The 20,890-nt window shown below is 36.4% G+C and overlaps 1 protein-coding gene across 1 annotated transcript in view; it reads right to left on the bottom strand.

Moving 5' to 3' along the window:
* CPS1 (carbamoyl-phosphate synthase 1) overlaps positions 1-20,890 on the bottom strand; it is a 113,885-nt gene that overhangs the window by 36,456 nt on the left and 56,539 nt on the right. The window contains exons 21-22 of the mRNA XM_024563735.4: positions 20,039-20,157; positions 466-607 (exon numbers count right to left, since the gene is read on the bottom strand). Of these exons, the coding sequence (XP_024419503.2) occupies positions 466-607; positions 20,039-20,157 (261 nt within the window). The remainder of the gene's footprint in view (positions 1-465; positions 608-20,038; positions 20,158-20,890) is intronic.

The following is a 20,890-nucleotide window of genomic DNA, read 5'->3' as shown; positions in this document are numbered from 1 at the left end:
GATGGAGCACTTAAAATAAAGTATTGCCTTGTAAAAACTTAGAGCCAAAAGAGATAACCATTCTTTTCAAGAGCCTCAGCCACCACACTAGGGTATTTCAAGTCCTTCTACTACATTAAGGATTTCTCTTTCTACAGATATGTTTGCTCCCGGTCAAAAAGCAGAGGAGACGTCATTTTGTTTTGGGGGTTTTTTTGGGGGGGTTGTTTTTTTGTTTGTTTGTTTTCAAATTAGGCCAAGAAAATCATGTGTTCACTCTCACCTTTACATCTCAGTTACCCTTCATCCTTTCCCTTTTAAGCATAAATAAATCCTGTGCTGAATAAAATTGGTGACATCATGAGCATCTATAGGACGAGAGGAGTCACGTTCAAATTCTACCCCTCTTTGTATTGGCAGTGTCCCTATGAGTTGGTGCCTACATTTCACGTGAGGAATCTGGAGAAGAAAGGGAAATTACTTTACCTGTTTAACCCAAGGGTGGATTTTTTTCTTTAACCTCAGCTCCCTCGTCTGTGCCTCAGTCAGCCTGAGGCATTTGGAAATCTGCTTGTCTGAGAACCCAATCTCCTTGGCCTTTTTCAGGGTTTCTGCTGGGATGGAGTCACTAGGATTTAATGAAAAAGAGATGCTTGAGTTTAAACCAACCACAACATGAAGCAGCGAACTATTCAATTTCAAAAGCACCAAACGTTCTTTATTTTCTATCTTCAGTACACAAATCTGCTGAATCGTTTAGCCTCTGTGAAGTCAACTGTTTGCAATGCTGATCTCAAATATGTGGATTCCCATTTTCATACCCTATGCACCCTCTTCTTGTTTCCTGACAAATGGTTTCTGCATTTACGGCCCTAATGAATTTCCTATTTAAAAATAATTAGGGACCTTACCCCACCCCCATTCTAAATTGAGGAGCTCTTTCTCAATTTTCATCTCCTTAAGCTATCTGTCAGCATATGGCCTGTTTGATGTTCCATTCTTCAAAGGCATCTTCCTCTGGCTTCTGGTTAAGTTGCTTCTCACCCTACTTTATTGCTCCCAACAACCACTTACTGTTTTTATTTCCCAAAGCTCTATCCACAGATACAGGCTTTAGTCTGGCTACTTTCTCTCTCTTCTAATTTAGTCCCCTAATTTAGTCAATCTATTGCATTTTGTTCATTTTTGTTCTTCAATCTTCTTTGTTTAATTAATTCATATTCTGAGTTTAAAGAAGAGAGAATCAAGCTGATATATTTAATACCTATTTCTCTGGATTTTTCATATCAGTATTAGTTTATATTTTTGTAGCTATAGCTCTTTCTATTCTATATGCATTGTCTATGGCACCTAAACTCCTTTCTGTCTCTCAAATCAATTTGTTATTTCTTCCAATAAATTTAACTCTTTTTCTATTCCCATTTAGATTTTTTTAATCTTCCCAAGTATTTGATAAGCATTCTCTGAGAGCAACACCTTTTCCTGCCAAATTCGTGAACACAATCTGATTTGTGTCATTGGCTCAAGTAGTGTAAGTGGTCAATGACACCCATGTCTTTAGACCTTTTCCAGTGTCTGACCTTTTCCAGGGCATCAGGTCTTTATGTATAAGACCTTTGAGAATCATTTTCATCTGAGCATCCCAACATTGCTCCAGAGGAAGTATCCTCTCTATAAACTGCCTTTATTTACTGACATCACAATCTGTCTTCAGTTAAGAAGATGGTTTTGCAGTTTTATGATCATTCTCCACTCAAGCCAGACTTATCCTCACTTCCCCCACACTCATTTCCATGGTATAGATACTTGTGCTGTTTCTCACATCTGCAAAGTCTTTGATATACCTATTACCTACCCAACTTCTCAACTCCCAGCCACCCTCCTTAGATCAACAAAAGCTTAGCTTCCTACACGAAGCCTTCTCAGTCCGTCCTCGCCCACGATGGCCTTCCTGGGCTCCTAACTAATGCTCATGTTTGGAACTGAGCTGGAAATTGGAAGCACACTGTTTAACATGTGATCACCACCTTGTATTTTTAATGGTTCTTACCTTTCTTTTTCCCAACCACACTTATTTTCTTAGCTTCAAGTTCCACAAGGGCAAAGAATACATCTGACTCATTTACCAGATTATTCCCAAAGCCTAGTACACTGGCCCACAGACAACATTCAATAAATATTTATTAAGTAAATGGAAATAACTGAAATACTATGGCTTTTTATTTTACAGAAAAGACAAAGAAGCTATGGAATCAGCTCATAACTAGAATTCAAAGATAATTTGTAGAGTCCCAATGTTCAGAAAAATAAAACACAACTGTAAAAGCACCTTTAACCAAATAGCTGTGGGCCAGCTATTCCAAGCACTAGTCAGGACAGTAAAACTCAATTATGATAGTTGGCTAGTCAATTCAGAAGATCTAATAAATAAAACACTTTCACTGAAATTCTGCTATTAGAATGTAGTTGACTGAAATCTATTGCATTTTGTTCGTTTTTGTTCTTCAATCTTCTTTGTTTAATTAATTCATATTCTGAGTTTAAAGAAGAGAGAATCAAGCTGATATATTTAATACCTATTTCTCTGGATTTTTCATATCAGTATTAGTTTATATTTTTGTAGCTATAGCTCTTTCTATTCCATATGCATTGTCTATGGCACCTAAACTCCTTTCTGTCTCTCAAATCAATTTTTTATTTCTTCCAATAAATTTAACTCTTTTTCTATTCCCATTTAGATTTTTTTAATCTTCCCAAGTATTTGATAAGCATTCTCTGAGAGCAACACCTTTTCCTGCCAAATTCGTGAACACAATCTGATTAGTAAGTATTATGAGCCACACGCTATATACCAGGCCCTGTGCTACACGCTCTGGAACCGCGCTGTCCAATATGGTAAGGAAATAGCTGCACATAACAATTTAAATTTAAATGTCAGTTAATTTAAATTTTTTAAATTAAAAATTTAGATTCATAGTCGCATTAGCCACATCTCAAGTGCTCAATAGCCCCGCGTTGCTGGTGACTACTGTTTGGGACAATGCAGATTACAGAGCATTTTCCCATCACAGAAATTTCTATTAGACAGTGCTGCTCAATAAGATACAAAAGAATATTTGAGAAAAGGGCATGACAGAGAGTGATGCAACACATTTTATGGGGAGATAAGCTGTGCGGTGAAATGTGAGGTCAGAGAAAAGAGATAACAATGTGAGTGGCTGCCGTTGAGAAATACTATGGCAGTAGAGGGACGAGAACAGACCCATAAAGAAAACTCAGTTTCAAATAGATGAAGGAGTTGACAGATGTACTATAGCAAGGGCAACTGCAAGTGCAATAATTCGAGGCAGCAATAGGCATCACAGGTACAGGAAACACACTGAAGATTTGCAGTTGGAAAAAGTTGGAAATTGTGGATGGGGAAGGTGTGGCTACATTCACTGCATTTTTTCGTTAGTGCTTTAATACTTAGTAAAACTGTGCTGTGTATCAGGCTCTGGGCTACCTATTTAAATGATAAATAAAGTGCCAAATCTCTACATTCAAGGAAATCAGAGTATATTAGGAGGCAAACAAACAGTCACAAGAGGAGCTATGAGGGAAATGCACATGAGAAGAGGCCATGGCCCAGAAGTGGGCCCAACTTCTGCTGGGGAAGTCTGGGAAGGCTTCTGAGCTTCTGAGGGCCTTTGAAACACCCAAGTGTATGGTGTTTAGCTTTAGTTTTGCAAGAAAAAAAATTGAGATGACAACAGAGGAGGGGATTTTTTGTTGTTGTTGCTATTTGTTTTAGAAATGTATATTTACACTTTCCCTGCCAAGACTATGTTCCGAAACCACTTGCTCATTTGTTTATGTGCAAATGTGCATTCAGCCTCAAAATGGAAGTGCTTGATAAATACACTATTTTTCTAAATTAGAACTTGGGATGATGTCCTTTTTAAAGAAATATCTTAGAGTTTTGTGGAAGATCTCAAATCATGTTAGTTAATGTTTACCTGCCTGGGGAAAAGCTACATATTTTCTCTGAGATCTGCAATTATATAAAAAACCTAGGCTTGAAGGTTAAGTAGTGAAATACTATACATATAACATTCTTATGCATAGATTTTTCTAACTAGTTGCTAGAATATTTTCCCATCACTGTGGAATAGCAGTAAAAGATTAGACTAGCCAAGAATAAGGAGATATTCAATAAGACACTTCTTTATTATTGCAAAAACTAGTTGGGGCAAAAACCCAAACAATGTTACTATATTGACAACCACACTGACCTAAATGATGAAGCCACACCCCGAACAACATCGGTCCACACACACTTCAGAAACATGTCTTGAAAAGAACAATCACACCTATAGTTTTGACTATGAACAAGCTTAAATACAACTTCTACAAGTTCGAAGATAACTAGAAGTAATATTTTTATCTTTTATGTTTGGGTCTTTTTTTTTTTTGGCCTTGAATGATTAAGTTTTGTTTTTCTTATATGAAATGCCAGTCAATTCTTCAAAGCTTCTTATATTGCTTTAAATGAAAGCTATAAATAATGGCATTACACAAACAAACAAGAAACCACTTAGATTCCCTACATTTCTATTAGGGATGCAATACATTTGCATTTGTCCTGTCCACATTCAGCAATGCCGTCTTTCCTATTGTGGATATACGCATAATTCCTCTTACTCCTTTCCACCAAGAAAAAGTCCAACAGAGTATATAAAGATATTTCCAGCATACATAGAAAATGTTTCCCTATACACCAAGTAAAGTTGGACTCTTACCAACAACAACAAAAAAATTTAAGCAAAATAAAAATGGATAGATAGAATTGGCCTTATGCATAAAGAAATAAAGTGAATTAATTTTGTGCTCAGCTCTGGTGGCAAAAAATAGCTGTCACCAGGACCAACTTAATTGTTACTGTTCCCCATGGCGTATCCACCCCAGAGAGTTTTCATTGTTTAAAGGGGACGCCTGAGAAAGCACAACGTAACACAAAATAATGAATCACGGATGATAGAATGGGGGTGAGACTGTTTCTCCATAGGCGCCTCCTCAAACCATACCAGATGAGAGTTGTGCAACAGACACATCGAGCTAGACCTGCAGAGAGCATCTTTGAAGCTCACAAGCTGAATCACAGAATATTTTCTTGGTGAGCCAAAAACTGCTTTAACTGTTGTCCAAATATTCAAGTAATTAGATCGATAACATGATAGAGTATTTTTTAACATCCTGAAATTCGGGTATATTACATTGGAATGGCATAAGAATACACAAGTGTTCTTCTACCTCAACTTGAATGCAAATATTGGGTAGATATGTTCATATGAAGTTCAAAGTGACATGTCTTCTTTAGTATTTCATTCATGCTCATTCTGTGGTTATTCATTTCTACTCTTCAGACATGTTCCCAAAATAGTGTAAAGCACTTTGCAATTCTCCTCACTGAGAAAAGAGATGGTGATTCTGATCCACCATGGCAATTACAAGAATAGAGACAAGTTAGATCCCTTCCCTCATTCCATGCTATCCTAATTCTGCGGGGAACCCCTCTCTCCAAGACACGGAGCAGGCTGCCTCTCTCTCCCTCGTTCACTCTCTGCTGCTCCTGCATATGACAAGGCTGGCTGGCATGTCCTTACACACAGCCGAAAATTGACTTTATTCCCTACTTGTTCTGATACAAAATTTTATTTTGAGCTCCATTATAATAAAATAAAAGAAGAGACAGTATGAAGACACGATTCATTAGCTTCGGGCCAGTGATTCAGATAAGGTTAAACCTCTTCAGAGTCAAACAAGATGAATAATCTTAAGTGAACATAAAAGCTCATTGAACAATGTGGAGATTCAGATACATGTCCCTCATCTTTATCTGTTCATATTAAGCTGCCTTCTATTTTGTCTGCTAAAAAAGAACTTTTGTCAGAGTGAGATTTCTTTAAATCAAGCTAGGTACAAGCTTATTTTAGGGAAAGAGCTATAACATTTCTATTTTTTCCAAAAGAAAATGAAAAGCTTAATTTGGAACCAACTCAAAGTAAAATAGTTACTAAAAGAAATATAAACAACTGAATTTGTTATTTAAAACTGTTCTTTGAAACCTCAATAGGTTGTAATATAAACCTCCATTTATATTATATTGTAAATCAAGGGAGCATTATGCTAAGCAAGAAATGGGATCAGCTGAATGGAGTATATTGTACTAAAGCACAGTTTTAAAATATGTATAATAAATAAATTATCCTTGTTATTTAATACTAATTTGTATGTACTAAATATGTTTATGGTTATCTTTACTTCTTTGAACGTGAACACATTAAATCATGTCCTCTATCCAAATTCTTCACAGGTTACACTTTTATCATCGTATTATAGAATCTAAACAATTAAACAAAGAAACAGCAAAGAACTGTGATGCTGGCCTTTTCATAATCTTTAGTTTCTCTCTACACAGCAGCACAAAATGACAGGCTGAAACTTTGGAGGGGGAAAAACATCTTAAAAACAGACATTTGGAATTTTCCACACTCTACCATAATCTTTTAATGGTTAGACAGCACGGCTCAGCTTTTCAGGGGGACGTCTCTCCTGTGTTCTTCGGTTTTGTAAACAATACAAGCCTTTCTCCTCCCTCTCTTCGGTTTTGCTGTTGTTTAAAATTCTACCCTGTCATCTCTGAAACTTCCTCCACTCACACTTAGTCTTCACTAATAAATGGTAAAAGGAAATGGAATAAATCCCCGTTAATGAGGAAATTTTCACCTGGCATAGGAGAGCTGGGGAAATCTATTAACCGACTTGAGGAACGCCTGCAGCATGGCGATGGGGAGGGGGGGGCGTGCACTTCACACAGTCCTCTCTTCCACTTGACTGGCTTTTATCTGATCCACCAACTCGCAAGTAATACTAAACAAATTTCCCTCCAGATTGCACAAGCTCTAATGTGAAAATGAGCACTCCACTTGGCCTGCAATTATGCAATGGGCTTGCAATTTTATTATTATCCTCTTTTTAAAAATCCCCCAAAAGGCAGGAGCTGAGTAAAACACGAGGCCTGATGCTTAGTAATGACACCTGGTTTAATAAGAAAAGAGAACTGAGTAAGGTATATGTTCTCTGCCCCAAGCCCCCCCACCAGCCTCCCCTGAGTTCTGCACAGCTTCACTGATTACTTTTTGGAGGTTCGAGACCATGCCACCACCACAAAAATGCAATCAGTGGAGGGTATTTGTCTCTCATCTTTTCTTTCAAAGAGACAGCTTCTTACTTCTTTCCTTAAGGGAGATGCAAAAGACATTTTTTTTTTCAAAAGCAGCAGTAGTATTTAGAAAAGCAAAAGATAAAATCCAGGCAATTGGGAAAATACTACTCTTTTCTCTTAATTTCTAAGAGCACCAGGCCTTGATTCTGCGAAGCAATGAGGCCTTTGGAGGAATTAAAGGAAAACCTCGATCTTTATCTCATGTGCAGCACAAACAATACCTATATCCAGTGTTCCTGGGAAAGCACGCCATCATGAAGGTTATCTGTTAGGATCTGGGTCCACTTAGCACTATCGCAATAATGCTATAATAGCACTGAGTATTGATTTTCAAGGGACAGCACACTTAAAACTATATTTCACTTTAAAGGCTATATACAACAACAAAATCAAAACAAAGAAGAAAACCTTATGAGAAATTGATACTGTAGATATTTTTAAGTAGGCAATTTTTAATTTCTGAATCCTATGTTCATTTTTTCCAATCTTTAGTGATCCCAATAATTCAGAAATATCATGATGTTACTTTCAATCTGGTCAAGGCTCTTATATACTATTTTTATATATATATAAATTTTTTTAATTTTTATTGTTATTCAATTACAGTTGTATGCCTTTTCTCCCCATCCCTCCACCCCACCCCAGGTCTTATATACTATTGATTATAATATCATTATATTCTATGAATACCAATAATAATGGGAAAAATAACCTAATATAGCATAAGTTAATTATAATTTTTGAGTTTTAACAAATCACATTTTGTATCTCAGTGATTCTTAATTGGAAATGCTGCAACTCTTTCTCTCTGCCCCTGATGTGGGAACAATGAAAAACAAATAGAAACCACCTAATCACAGTAAAGTCACGTCTATTAGTGAATAAAAGTGTTCTGTTACATTCAAAACAGCAAGTTTCTACAAATCCAGTAGGTTTCACCTGATCAGATCGAACCAAAGGGCAAAGTCCATACTATGGAACATTGCTTTTGTTATTTCTGATGAATAAAGTTATTTCTAATTTTAAACCTATTTAATGTATTCTTTCCCAAAAAGTTAGAGGACACAGTCAGTAGCAAAATCTTGAGTTTTCTAAGGAATATAGGCTTAATATTTGCCCAGAATTTAAATCCACCAGATATTAAAAAAATACTGTATGAGGTCTCTGTAGAAAACATTGAATAAGCATTCTTCGATGTTTTAAAATGTTATTCCACAAATAAGCTATTTGTTCTATATTTTAAAGCCTCTCCATCCCCTTTGTTTAAAGTAAGTCATGTTTCCAGAGTAGTTTTTCATATATCACACATATTATCCCAAGCAATAAATGTATAACATTCAAGTATATAATCTTCTTTGACTTCTAAAAACTATTACTTAGAATCTTATTAAAATACATTATGTAACTGAAGCCTATCCACTAACTGCTGCATAAATTTTTTTCTTGCTAAATGTAACTTATATAGGAATATTTTTCAACCAATTTTTTTATTTCTTGAGTGAGAAACTGTATACCTTTTCTAAAAGGGGGGAAATGAGAGGCCAGAGAATGTGGAAAAATTCTAGACTTAAATTCCTAGTGACCCATCCCATTAGATCCATGTTAATTTAAGGATTGCTACCTACATGGAAATCAACACTCTTTGTCACTGAGGATTTGTTTATAAGAAGATATATAAATGCACATTAATAACCATGACAGAAAAAATTCTCATCTACTTCACACTAATGACTACATATGTACTCAAGAACAAATTGAGCAGCTCACTCTTCAAGCTCTCTAGAGCAAAGCATGGCCAATGAAATCATTCCATTGGCTAAGAGCACGCAGAAGGGTAGGATATGAGGCAGTATGTACAATGTCCACATGGCCACAATGATACTGATTGTGAGGGCTATTACACTATCATTACATTTACTAACTGCCAGTTCCAACCTTTGACAAGCAAATGCCATGGGCCAAATCTAGAATCCAGCTTCAACTATGCTAAGAAAAAATGCTGAGGAAAAACTTCAATCAGATGAAACAATAAAAATGTAAAAAGTTTTTTTAGCACAATGCCAAGCAGGTAATAAATGCTTCAGAAATCCAAATGTCAGAGGACGAGGAAGGGGAGGAGCAATCACTTAGAGGAGATCAAGGAAGAAGAGAAACAGCAGGAGTTAAGCAGAACAATAGTGGCAAGTCACCTAAATTTCATCCCCATTGCTCTCCTCAGTCTCTTCCCTCTCCTCTGCAGAATTCCTGTCTCCCTACCTGGAGGAGGTAAGGGCCACCTTATTACGACTGCCTGCAAATCACAAGTGATCTTTCTGAAGAGAATGTGCATCGGGCATTTACTCTGCTGTGGGAGGAGTGCCCACTGCCTTATGCTCCTCAGGATATAACGCTACGCACTTCACCTCCAAGGGCAGGTGTATAGGCCCAGTGCTCCCACAATGGCATCTCGCAGGGGTGTCTAACCCACGGCCCACGGGCTGCATGTGGCCGAGGATGGCTGTGAGTGTGGCCCAACACAAAATTGTAAATTGACTTAAAACATTATGAGATTTTTTTTGTTTTCGTTAGTGCTTGTGTATTTAATGTGTGGCCTATGACAATTCTTCTTCTTCCAGTGTGGCCCAGAGATGCCAAAAGTTTGGATACCCCTGTCAGGTGTGCATGAGCAAGTGAGAAACTTCTGGGGGGTCAGTTGGTGATGATCTAGTTTCTGTAATTATAGCTCAGGGCACCTATTGAGCATAAATTTAATTTCTATTGTACACTTCAGAAGTTTTTGACTCACACCTGCATTGACATAGAAGATTAGGTATTTGCATTTTATTTAAAGGAAGAAAAATATGCATATGTGTGTGTGCATGTGCATATACAGTCTTTTATTATAAACAAAGCAAATTGTAAAACAAAAATCCTTATCCTAGTTCCCCGTACCCTTGAAAATTCTGTTTATGTCTTTGAAAGGTGACCGTGGGGGCTTTCTCCGCGCCAGGCCCCCGTGTTTTCCCCACAAGAGTCCTAGAGAAGGACACATCACTTACAACATTTCTGCTGTAAATGGGGTCAACAATTCAGGCAGGAAAACACACAGCTCACAACTTGACAGCCAAGGAGGGACTGATCTCCAGCTGTCTGATTTAGAAGTCATCTCTCTTAAAAGCAGCTTTTGAAAAGGCTTAGGACTAGAACCAAAAGCAGGAGCCCGGGGCTAGATTTCTTGCCTTCCCCTGACTTATGAGACATAAAGGAGGACTCACATTCAGTGTGACTCAGTTTGACCATCCACAAAAATAGAATAGTGATTATTTTCTTCCTGTGTTATAACAGAAATGCACTTATAGGTCACCAGAGAAATAAAGATCTCTGTATTTTAAATACCATAAGCATAGAGTTTCTGCCTTAACCTCTGCTGGTTAATTCAGAGCCTTCACTGCAACTATAAATATTTATGGATATTTCTCAGAAAAAAAATTTCTAAAATTTACAATCTTGAAAACTTGGATAATTTTTTAATGACAATTTCACAAATTTTGGTTGTTCTCGACAGGCGATAGGGATTTTATGTCCATGTAAGCATTATAATGCTTACACTGTATATAATTCCTATTTGACAATATAAAACAGTTAAATAAATCTCCTTTTATTAGAAAAACTTTATTCAGGGCCTTCCTAGCTAATTAATAGATATATAGTCACTTGAAAAATGAAAAATTTTTCAAAAATACTAGAGATGTTAAATTAAGTATCTTTTAACATGGAGTGAGTTTATATTTTTGAATTAATAAATCTGTGGGTCCCTTTAAGCAACCAGAAATTTTAATGCATCTTTTTCCAGGTCCCTTCTCTGGCCTGACAAAAAAATTTTGATTTTCACTTTATACCAGGAATAGTTCTTCATTTATTTAACAGGCATGTTATCATACAAATATCATTAAATGCTTATTCTATGCGAGGCCAATTTCCAAGACAATATATGGTAAATAAAGAATGGGAAGCCAATCCTATCTCTCTTAGAACTGACACTACACTTTAGGAGGGTGAACTCTTCTTTGCATATGCACAAATCAGCGAAAGTTGTTAAGAAAACCTTATAATAATAGCCTATTGGAACTTGTCCTGGTGGAATTTACAATTTAATTGGAGGCTGTTGCTAGCCTACTTGTAATAATTACGGAACATTGAAGTGAAACTGTGCGACTCTAACTATACACATTGTGCAAATAGGTAGATAATATCCTCCTTAATTCTGTTCACTAATTTCACTTCTTTATAGAAAGATTCTCATTTTTATGAAACAGAGCAGAACTATAACAAAGTACAAGCAAACACAATATGTCACCTTCTAAGTAGTATTCTTCCATTTACCTACTTCCTCTTTCTTACTGCCCATTTGGTCCTCATAGTCCAGCTACTACTCCTACCTCCCTATCATCAGATTGGGTGGACTTGCTCAATGTTCTTCCTAAACATGCAATATTGTTGAAAGTGTCATCCTATTTTATTTGTTTTGTTTTAAATTCCCTCTTCCCTTGGCTTCCATGACATTGGGACATACCGAAGGAAAAACAAAAGTCCTTGGATTCCAAAGGTCCTAAAAACTCAAATCCTGGCTTAAACATGTACTATCTTTGAAATCTTGAAAAGCTTACTTAAACATTCTGAGCCATCATTTCATCCATAAAATATGGGGTAGGGATGCATACCTTCTAAGAACTCTTAAATTGAGACATATAAAAAAAAACATACGCAAAGATCTTAGAGCTTTTGTTTTTAACCTCCTGTAAGCTGTAATGGTTTTGCATTTTTGCCTCTTGTTGGTTCATTAAAAGTATGCTGTCATACATATAACTATGTATATACTTAATCTTCAAAAATAGATTACAAACCCACTGAAGGCAGATTAATGACTACCAATCAATGATTCATTAACAAATAACACCGGACCTAGTACCATGTCTAGCACATAGTAGGTATTGAATAAATATTAATGACTGAATAGATGAAGAAATAACATTTGGCCTAATAACAACAACTCCTTAAGAGAGAAATGCCATCAGGTAAATAAAGCTGAGATCAAGCTGAGATCAGAGATACCGACATAGAGATGATCTACTTATTCTTAACTATTAATAGACACATATATGCTAATTATGAGTATATATTATTTTAAATCAACTTAAACTTTTTGGAATTATTGAACATATAAGAATCAATATGAAGAAAACATACAAGATTCATTTTATGAATGATCTCAGAATGACCCTAAAAACGTTTTATGTGAAACATTCATCTTGCCCATACCAGAATCGAGTACTCTCTCACACTTTCAAAATGCATAATTATTTGTCAAAACAATGAAAACACTATTTAAATAATGAATTCAATGAGGGTTTTCTAAACACTAAATATTTGATGTAAAATTTACTATATCTGATTCAATGAATTATTATTTAAAAACTAATGGAGGTCAATCAAATTCATGACCTCACCTACAATATCCTATCTGATTACATGGAATGTAAAAACAAATTTAAAATAAAGTGTATTTTTGGTGTTAGTTCATAGAGGCATGGAAATTCCCACAGTGATACTCTTATAGAGAGAAAATGGCCTTTTCTTATATAATTTTTTCATCTTTTTTTATTGTTCAAATACAGTTATGTCCATTTTCCCACTACCACTTTCCCCCACCCACCCACCCCCACCTAGAAAATGAACTTTTTATGTGAGCCCCAAGTTTTAGTACTCTTTGTGAGATTCTTAGATAAGTGGTTTAGTGTATGACTAACACTATAGAATGGTAATATGTAGTAACTGATAAAATTGTCTTCCTTTAGAGTTAATTATTTCCTATACATCATATATTCATCTAGCTGCATGGCTGACTAGTAAAATAAGACAGGAGTGTTTCTTTGTTTCACTGGGGTGAAACTGACGCTGAGAAATATAGTGTGAGTCGGCAGTGAGGTCAAAGGGCATAACCCATATTCTGCAGCTCAAATCTATAGGTTCCACTGAAGCGTCCAAACATCTCCATTCCCATTCCACATTTAAAATAATACATACCCACAAGTTTAGTATATATTTGAATGTCCACAGACTGGAGTGGGGAAAACAATAACATGTCATAGCAAAGTATCATAAAAATTATAACATGCAATTATATGTTTCCCTAAATTTCTTCTATAATGAATACACTTTAAAGCTAAAGTTGTTCATTGGTAATGTTTTCCTACCAGAAAGTATAAATTATCATTAGAAAGAAGTACCAGCTCTTCTCTGTCTTATACCCAAGTCTCAACATCTTTTAGATGACATTTTCCCCCCGAAACTTCCATCAAATATAAGCACAAAACATTCTTGTCTGGTTTTGTCATGCTTCATGAGCAAGTTAAATAAAAAGTCAATAGAAACTAACATGTATAGGAGAGGACATTCAAAAGGAGTGCTCCAGCTAAGGTGACATCTGCATTATTACAGCTGCCAGAAGTCTGTGGCTGCAGGGAAATGGCCAACTTAACTGAGCTCAATTTAGCACTTGCATGCCCACGTGGAACTCACCAGGCTGGCCCCAGACTGTTTTCCTGAGCCACAGGCACACCTATGATTTCTCAGTACTTGCCAGTGGATGTAGTTTATCCCATTGAACACGGGGGTGGCAGTCACATGAAAATTAGGTCCTCCAAAAGTACACTTCATCGTTTTTACTATTTACATTGAATATACCAGCAAGTAAGAATGAAGGGGGAACAAATATTAATATTACCAGAGTTCAAATAATGAAGAACACACATGCAATCTATAGAATAGTGGAATAAAAGCAAGTTTTGGATAATTTGCACAATTATCGATAGTAAATAAAGTTAATGTCAAAAATTAATAGAGAAATAGGTTCACATCGCAGCCTCCTGTAATTATATGAGATGAGATGAAGTGTCCACAATAGTCATTTCCCTTATTTTTGAACATCTAAAATGGATAAAAACAGGGTTTTTTTAAAAAAAAAAAGTCATCCACGATGTTGCTAACAAAAATAGCAGCATTTAACAAAAGATACAGAAAACAAAACGGACCATTCCAGGAAAATTGCCCAAACTGAAGGAGATGCAAGGGAAGAAGCAACCGTCACAAATGACAGACTCCTTCCATTCGGTGATTTAACATGGTGTCGCACACGCAGAACCTGGCCGCCTTCTTTCAGCAAATCACTTAAAGAATTCAAAACTTAATTCGACTTAGTTTCATCCAGTAAAAAAACAAAATTATACAATTTAAGCAGGTATAATAATGTCCTTGAGTTAGATATGGCCGTCAAAAATAGTTAAATAACTCAAATCGAAAAAAGGAAATAAAAAAATGAAAGAAGTCACAGCAGAAGAGATGCAGATACGCAAAGCCGGCAACTGACACTCTCACGGTTTTTCTCGCCCGTTCATGTGTGTGAGTGTTCGAGTGTTGTGACTGCTTTTCAATCTAAAATTGCTAATTCAACCTCATATAAATAAGTATGTCGGGGGTATAATGTTTGGAAATAGTTCTTGCACACAAACAAGCCTTATTACAGTTGACTTCCTTTCTTACTTAGAGCAAAAGGGGTTCAGCTGTGCTTGTCCATGAGTTACTAACACGGTTGAAACACCATATATGGGTTCTATGGTGACAGGACTATCATCCCTTTATTTACCACGCTTAACTATACTAAAAGTGTCTATGATATGTAATCTTATTTCCTGTAGATGTTATTGTTTGCCTTTCCACACACCTAAACAAATACGTGTGTGTTTATATACATATACACATATATGCATATACATTTACATATACATATATGTATGTGTCTGTGTGCACATGTGCATGTGTGTATATACACACATGCACACACATATATCACATAGGGTTAAACACTGAATATCCTAGGCTCTGCAGTCCTGCTCAGGTTTTATCTCAATTCTGTCATTTATTAGCCTGTGATATCAAAGAAGTTGCTAAATATCTTAGTGCCTTAGTTTAGCATCTATAAAATCAGGATAATTACTACCTTCCTTAGGTAATCGCAAACATTAAGTAAAATAATGTGCTTAAAACAGTGCCTAATATGTAGGCAATAAATGTGGTGATTATTATTTTATACTTGGAAGGCATTCAAAATTGTTTGATTGAATCAAAATTCATGTTTCTGTGTTACCAGGTAGAGTTCTAAATACATTATTTGTTACTTTAGGGAAGCAGCTACATCAGGAGAACCTCCTTGATGAAGACATTTGACATATTTATCTGACTTACGGTACTTGGGATTCTGCCCTCCAGGCCAGATTTATCTGCAATAACCAAGGTTGAATCTGTCAATGTACTAATGAAGGAAAGGACTATAGGTAAGATTTTTGTAGTTTTTAATAGATGAAAATAAGCATATTTCCTTCTAGTGAGTATTGATTAAAAAGGCTATATGAGAGGAGTATTTATGTGTGAAAGAATTGGTGCTGGCAGGGTCACTATGGTGAAAATAGGCATACTAAAGTTGGCTAGCTCAGTAGTGAAGGCCAATGGATAAGGCTTATGCAAATGCAGCACCATTAAAAATTCTGACAGGCTTAACTTCTCGGACACTGCTTGTAAAGTGATCTGGTAACATGAAGTTAATAGATCAAACATCTAAATCCCAGGGCATATGCCAAGGGACAATGGAATTCTACATGATACAACTCACATCACACTGAATAAAGAGAACATTTTCGAAACCTAAAGAAATCCACTGTAAAAAGAGATTATCACTCCACATCCACTAATGCTACTACACCAGTTTATAACTTTGGGGAACTGCCTAGAACAGTCAACTTTCCTAGCATGCCCTTGAGCATCCGTAAACAATTTAAGAGGAAAGGAGACAGTCAGTGAACTTGACTGGGAAGAGAGCTGTTTGCTGAAGCTGTCTGAACACTGGTTATCACTACGTTGGTAAGAATGGATACTACCCTGGAAGTCTCCACGCCGGGATTCTAAGTGGATAACTCTTTTTTTTTTTTTGAAATATAAAAATCTTTTAATATTCAACATTGAAATAGCAACCTGATTTTAAAATGGGACAAAGACTAACAGACACCAAATTAGATATACAGATGGCAAATAATCATATGAAAAGATGTTCTACATCATGTCAACAGGGAAATGCAAATTAAAACAATGGACAACACACTTATTTGAATGGTCAAAATTCACAACACTGAAAATACCAAATGCTAAAGATTTGGAGCAAGAGGAACTCTCATTAATACCTGGTAGGAATGCAAAATGGTACAACCACCTAGCATAATGCCCTCCAGGTCCACCTGTGCTGTCCAAAAGGGTAAGATTTCCTTCTTTTTTATGGTACATTCTTAACACCCGTCTGATTTGTCTCATCATCCTGAAGAAGGCTGGGATTTCATTCATCATCCTTAGCATAATACATGTTTACTTTCACCCTTCAAGGCAAGGGATTTCTTAAAGTGATTTCCACTTTCTCAAATACATGGAAAACTCATCTGTTACTTCTTTAATGCTGACCTTGTTACAGTCAGTTTTGTTTCCTTCATTCCAGTCGGTGGACATTAACATATGTACTAAAGATGTGGGTATATTCTATTTGGTAGTCAAGGTCTAGACTTCCTTTCAGATGACTGTATGTAAATATAGGCATAGACTAGCCATAAGTTTGAGTGATAGTCTCATCCTGTGCTAGTGAATATGTTCATTAAATGTCAGAAGAATTTAGCAGGATTAACAGCTGTAGAGTGGGAATTGTGTTTATTAGCATAATGGAGTGTGACTCATCTTTTGAAAGGGATAGCATTATTATCACTAGCTTCATTGCCTTCTTTTTAAAAAAAGTAATTCTGGTATTAAAATAAGTATCAATGCATCATAAAGAAAATTAAGAAATGTCATATTGCAAAATATATAAGCTAACACATATTGTGATGCTAAAAATGAGTCTTTAAATGTGTACATCTAAAAACATCAAAATAGTCTTTATAAGTCACATTTTCCTTCTTGAGGGAAAAATGGAAAACTTCCTTGGGCACTCATTATGTGTCAGGTTTCCTTTACGCCTACATCATTTAAGCTCCACAAACAATAAAGCGGACATTAGCAGAAAGAATGTGAGGCCAGACAAGTGAGGGAGGTACCGTGCCCGCGACTCCGGAGTGGGTGAGACTGCACACCAGGCCGTCCGACTGGCTCTTCAGCCTGTGCCCCTTCCAGTGTGCAAGGAAGGAGCCAAGCGAAACTCAACCCATGTCTGGCATTCCGTCCTTCATCCTCACTTTAAGTTTCTTGTTTTCTCCCCCTAAAGACCCCCAATGCCTATTCTCCCAGGATCCTATAAGAAAAATACAAAGGGACCTGGCCTATTGGTACCAGAGATATTTTGAAGCAAGAGAATTTGGGGGTTCTTTCAAATCATACCAAATAAATAGCTACCTCCTGGGCCTATACCTAGAGCCAACCTTCTCAACACTGAAGCAGCTGAGATATTGAAACAAAGCGAACCACAAATAAGTGCAAACAAAAAAGAGCAAGTAGAACAAGTGACCTTAACTGTTCTCCAGACTGGCAATCATCAGCCGTATGACGCCAACTGTTAACAGAGAGCAACTGTTACTGTTGGAGCTACTATATATGCCTTAATGACTAAGCCTCTCTGGATATTTAGAGGCTGAGAAAAAAGCAGAAGATGTCATAATCCCTAAAAACAGAAGATGGTGATAATCAAAACAGGAAAAGAAAGCTCAGGTCCCACATATGTGCCATCAGCTGCAATGGCTCTAAACTTCAGGACCTTACGTGCCACAGAAGGATTGAGACAGGTGGTTTCGGTGGCCATCTACTTTTATTTCATTTATCTAACACCTCTCAATAACAACCGCTTTCCAACTGCTGTGTGTGCATCTCTGACACACCAGAAGAAATAAATTGAACAGTGAAGTTTCACTCAGATGAGAACGAATCCAGGGTTTAAGTTTACTAACACCATGAATCATCTGTTGAGATCATTGTTAAGAATAAATTTTTTAGAATATTTTAAATTATTAAAAAGTATTATATAAGTGTTTAATGTAGATAATTGGGAATAGAAAATATCTCTATTTGCAAATATATCTATGCAAGAAAAAGAAGGCTGAAAATGTCAAATTATCAGCAAATAAATACAACAGATATTATAAGTGACCTATAACGGTGACTTGTTCCAATCTTCCCAGGACCTTAGTCACTATCAATATGCACTTATTTTTGCTTCGCTAGAATCTCAACCTGCCCTCTGGTTGTAGCAAAAACTACTCAATTAAAACATCGAATTTGTCTGAATATCAGAAGGTTTATCAAGTGGAAATTTAAGTCACAATTACATCTGCTATTTTTCACCCCAGGTCTTTTCCACCACTACAATTGGCGTACTGTAAGTTTCTAGCACCCTCAAGTGGTTTAATTGCAGCAGTTTCAGAGGCAGAGGAAATCCGGGGTCTGAAACTGAAAACAGTGGAACAGGCTGTAATTCAACGTGGAAGTTCTGCTGGCACCATAAACCAAGAAAGGAAACCTCAAGTCAGCAGGATTCCAAGACGAATGTAGAGGCTCCATTCTGAACTTGTGTGCTATCCACTGTTCATTGTATGTGATCACTGGAAAGAATGACTTATAAGCAAGATCACAACTGCTAGTTCTCAAAACCAAGCATTTGTTGTGGGCAATTGTTGAATAGATGAAAAAGAACCTCATTTTGCTCAAAAAGAATAGCAAGTGTTTTTAGTGCCCAGTTTATATGCATCTCATTTAAGTAAATACAGCAACTCCAGTAAATGTTATAGTTGCTAAATCGATGAGAATTCAAGATTCTGAGCTCTTCCACTGTCCTCAACCACAATTTTAACTGAGTAATTTTTCTATATTTTCCCATATCATTTAAGAACACTTTACTGTACACAGGCAAAAATTTTTCCCTCTCTAAGCATATGCTTAGGCTTGTAGGTGAAGCTTCTTTCCAATAGCAATGTATTTCAGATCTCTCTTAAGGGGGAGAAGCTGAAGAACAATATACTGTGTTCCTTAAATTGGTAAGTAGTACTCCTCTTATCAAAAATACATTTTAAGACATGTGATTTCATAAACCTGAGGTGCCCCTACAAATGGTCTTTCCAGAAAAAATAAAAAGTAGATTTTAAAGTACTGACATAATTGGAATATTCTGAACATGAAATTTTAAAAATAGAGGTAAAGGTGTAAATTGGTAAGAGGTGAAGAGTCTGGTAACAGAAACGTGAATGTGGCTTAGGCTGAACTAGAAGCCCCAATGTTAAAAATATCAATGAAATGCCAGAGGGATACATTGGCTTGTCAACATATAGCTAGGTGTACTTTGATATTAAAAGAGAAAAATAGTCTTTAGAATTCAGAAAATGTATAGGAAACAGGAATATTACTCTTTTGATTATTCAAATTTAAACCTAGGTATCCTTTAGCGGTTAAATAGCACATGTCATAAAGATACATTGATTTTCATAAATCCAAAGGACCTAATGAGAGCATCATTATGTTGATGGCAAGGATGGGGTAGAAGATAGCCCAATATCAGTACATACCTTTCAGTAGGTAAACATCTAAAAAACTGCCATTTCTTCTGGATAAGGCTACTGCTTTCCAACCTTGGCACTCTACTTTGTTAAAGCATAATTTTGGCCAAATGCTTACGGGTGAGAAAAGACTATCGAAAAATGGCACAGGAGATATCTGGAGCGAACCGGAGCCACGCTGCCTTACCTGTTGAGCCCTTTCAGTGTCTTTTCCATGTTGAGAATGTCACGCATTTTATACAAAAACCACTTGTCAATGGATGTGAGCTTCGCAACCTCATCAAGGGACATGTTGTCTTCCAAAGCCTGAGAAAAGGAGAAGAGACATATTTTTCAGCAAACATTTTATAAATGTCTTGTTTGGTTGAAAACATAGAGCAGCCGTCGCGCTCCTTGTTGTTCAGAGAGCCTGAGGCTATAGACTGAGACACGAAACATGAAACTGATATCATGTCATTGACGTTGCTCCCAATAAACCTACAAATACTGCCACCTCTTTCCACAGCGACATACAAAGGAGGTGCTCGGAGTTAATCAGGGTAGTGTGTATTCCGAAAAATCCCCCTAATAGGCTCAGCCTCTACTCTTAATATGACTATGTTACCAACTATATCTTAAAATTGGGACATCCCTTTGACACTAAATGGAATCTCTTGAAACTATAGTTAAGCCAAATTGGTAAGAAAATCTAGAATCATTTCACTTGTATTTAGATAATTATCCTTTAGCAAATTGCATATTTTTATCACTTCATTCCACATGCATGCAGCAAACTAGTCAGTGAGAATTTACAGGTCCAATTTGGCTTGGAGTTTTTCTATACGATATTTCCTCACAGAGGACTTCAAAAAATTATTTTGAATCAGTTACTTTGACTTTTGCACTAAGGCAGGCATCTTACACAATCCTAATATATTCCAAAACAGAGTAGTAATAACTTCAGTTCTGATAGGCAACTCAGCCTTTTTCTGCAGCTTACTTTAACAACTTCTCAAGAGTAAAATTGCCACTATGGGTCATTAGGCCAAGTAGAAAAGCC

This window comes from Desmodus rotundus, chromosome 2, assembly GCF_022682495.2.
Source record: "Desmodus rotundus isolate HL8 chromosome 2, HLdesRot8A.1, whole genome shotgun sequence".
In the NCBI taxonomy this organism is placed as follows: domain Eukaryota; kingdom Metazoa; phylum Chordata; class Mammalia; order Chiroptera; family Phyllostomidae; genus Desmodus; species Desmodus rotundus.
This window is presented reverse-complemented; position numbering and strand designations above follow the sequence as displayed.